General features: G+C 65.8%; 1 protein-coding gene across 1 annotated transcript in view; it reads left to right on the top strand.

The window, feature by feature from the left end:
- The first annotated feature begins 437 nt into the window (after positions 1-437).
- Skor2 (SKI family transcriptional corepressor 2) overlaps positions 438-2,822 on the top strand; it is a 43,490-nt gene continuing 41,105 nt past the window's right edge. Inside the window, exon 1 of the mRNA XM_028872027.2 lies at positions 438-2,822. This exon is cut by the window's right edge and continues 264 nt beyond it. Coding sequence (XP_028727860.1) covers positions 489-2,822 — 2,334 coding nt within the window. The 5' untranslated portion in view covers positions 438-488.

Consider the following 2,822-nt stretch of genomic DNA (forward strand, 5'->3'; position numbering starts at 1 on the left):
TCTCGACGTTGCTGGCCAAACCGGAGTTCATCATGACTTGTATGTCATTAACGACAACAGTCATTTCTTTCTAATTCCTATCGGGCACATATCTTGTTCCAACAATCAATTTATTCCATAAATCGGGGATGTCCTGAGTTTCTTAGGAATTTGCTGAAACCGATAAATAGGTAGGCAGACAGATAGGTGGACCGAATTTACTTGGGACGAGTAGGACAGAAGACAAATTGCTAACTCCAAGTCGCTGAACTTTCTCAAGGGCGACCTTGAGGAGAATTTTAAAAGATGACCTTTGTACATCTGGAACTCGCTCAGTTACCCAGTAATAACCGCGTCTTAATCAAGGCAAGGAGCTATTGTCATTTTCAGTTAGTTCTCATCCCTCCCCTCTGTCTTGAGACCGGGAGGTTCAAGTCAACTTTCTCCTTTCCTTTCCAGTCTCCAAGGCAAACCCGGAGCGCTAAGCCCGCGCTTCCGCAGTGGAGGAGATGGCTTCCAGCCCACTGCCGGGGCCCAACGACATCCTGCTTGCATCGCCCTCGAGCGCCTTCCAGGCGGACGCACTGAGCCAGCCACGGCCGGGCCACGCCAACCTCAAACCCAACCAGGTGGGCCAGGTGATCCTCTATGGCATCCCCATCGTGTCCTTGGTGATCGACGGGCAGGAACGCCTGTGCCTGGCGCAGATCTCCAACACCCTTCTCAAGAACTTCAGCTACAACGAGATCCACAACCGCCGCGTGGCGCTGGGCATCACGTGCGTGCAGTGTACGCCTGTCCAACTGGAGATCCTGCGGCGCGCTGGGGCCATGCCCATCTCTTCGAGGCGCTGCGGCATGATCACCAAGCGCGAGGCCGAGCGCCTTTGTAAGTCATTCCTAGGCGAAAACCGGCCGCCCAAGCTGCCGGACAACTTCGCCTTCGACGTGTCCCACGAGTGCGCCTGGGGCTGCCGCGGCAGCTTCATCCCAGCGCGCTACAACAGCTCTCGCGCCAAGTGCATCAAATGCAGCTACTGCAACATGTACTTCTCACCCAACAAGTTTATTTTCCACTCCCACCGCACCCCGGACGCCAAGTACACGCAGCCAGACGCCGCCAACTTCAATTCCTGGCGCCGCCATCTCAAGCTCACAGACAAGAGCCCTCAAGACGAGCTAGTCTTCGCCTGGGAGGACGTCAAGGCCATGTTCAACGGCGGCAGCCGCAAGCGAGCGCTGCCTCAGCCCAGCGCGCACCCGGCCTGTCACCCGCTCAGTTCCGTCAAGGCAGCTGCGGTGGCGGCCGCGGCCGCGGTGGCCGGGGGCGGGGGCCTGCTGGGCCCGCACCTGCTGGGCGCGCCACCCCCTCCGCCGCCACCACCACCCTTGGCTGAGCTGGCGGGCGCACCGCACGCCCATCACAAGCGGCCGCGCTTCGACGACGACGACGATTCCCTACAGGAGGCAGCCGTGGTGGCTGCAGCCAGCCTTTCCGCAGCCGCCGCCAGCCTCTCGGTGGCGGCGGCCACAGGCGGGGCCGGGCCGGGTGCAGGTGGTGCTGGGGGTGGATGCGTGACCGGCGTGGGCGTGGGCGCCAGTGCGGGGGCTGGTGCGGCAGCTGGCACCAAAGGCCCACGCAGCTACCCAGTCATCCCAGTGCCCAGCAAGGGCTCCTTTGGGGGCGTGCTGCAGAAGTTCCCGGGCTGCGGGGGCCTCTTCCCGCATCCTTACACCTTCCCGGCCGCGGCCGCCGCCTTTGGCTTGTGCCACAAGAAGGAGGACGCGGGCGCAGCGGCCGAGGCCCTGGGGGGAGCGGGCGCCGGGAGCACAGGTGCGGCGCCCAAGGCCGGTCTGTCGGGTCTCTTCTGGCCCGCGGGCCGCAAGGACGCCTTCTATCCGCCTTTCTGCATGTTCTGGCCACCGCGGACCCCCGGCGGGCTGCCTGTACCCACCTACCTACAGCCCCCTCCGCAGCCGCCGTCTGCGCTTGGCTGCGCGCTGGGTGACAGCCCGACCCTGCTGCGCCAGGCCTTCCTGGACCTGGCCGAGCCGGGTAGCGTGGGTGGCAGCGCGGAGACAGCGCCTCCGCCGGGCCAGCCTCCCCCCGTGGTGGCCAATGGCCCTGGCTCCGGTCCTCCCGCTGCTGGGGGCGCGGGAGCACGAGATGCGCTCTTCGAGTCGCCCCCGGGCGGCAGCGGCGGGGACTGCAGCGCCGGGTCCACGCCACCCGCAGAGCCGGGAGTGACGTCCGGGACCGGGACTGCGTCCTCCGGAGCTGGTCCTGCGGGCACTCGTGTGCCGGCGCCCCATCACCCGCACCTCTTGGAAGGGCGCAAGGCGGGCAGCGGCAGCTACCACCATTCCAGCGCTTTCCGGCCCGTGGGCGGCAAGGACGACGCCGAGAGCCTGGCCAAGCTGCACGGGGCGTCGGCGGGCGCGCCCCACTCTGCCCCAGCGCACCATCACCACCACCACCACCACCCACACCACCACCATCACCACCCTCCGCAGCCGCCGTCGCCACTGCTGCTGCTGCCGCCACAGCCCGATGAGCCTGGGTCCGAGCGCCACCACCCAGCCCCGCCGCCCCCGCCGCCGCCGCCCCCGCTGGCCCCACAGCCGCACCACCGAGGCCTTCTGTCCCCCGAGGGCACCAGCTGCAGCTACCCCAGCGAGGACAGCTCGGAAGACGAGGAGGACGAGGAGGAAGAGCAAGAGGTGGACGTGGAGGGCCACAAGCCACTCGAAGGCGAGGAAGAGGAGGACGGTCGAGACCTCGAAGACGAAGAGGAAGAAGATGAGGAGACCGGGGTCCTTCTCGGTGACTCCCTGGTTGGCGGT

Source organism: Peromyscus leucopus, chromosome 19 (genome assembly GCF_004664715.2).
Source record: "Peromyscus leucopus breed LL Stock chromosome 19, UCI_PerLeu_2.1, whole genome shotgun sequence".
In the NCBI taxonomy this organism is placed as follows: Eukaryota; Metazoa; Chordata; class Mammalia; order Rodentia; family Cricetidae; genus Peromyscus; species Peromyscus leucopus.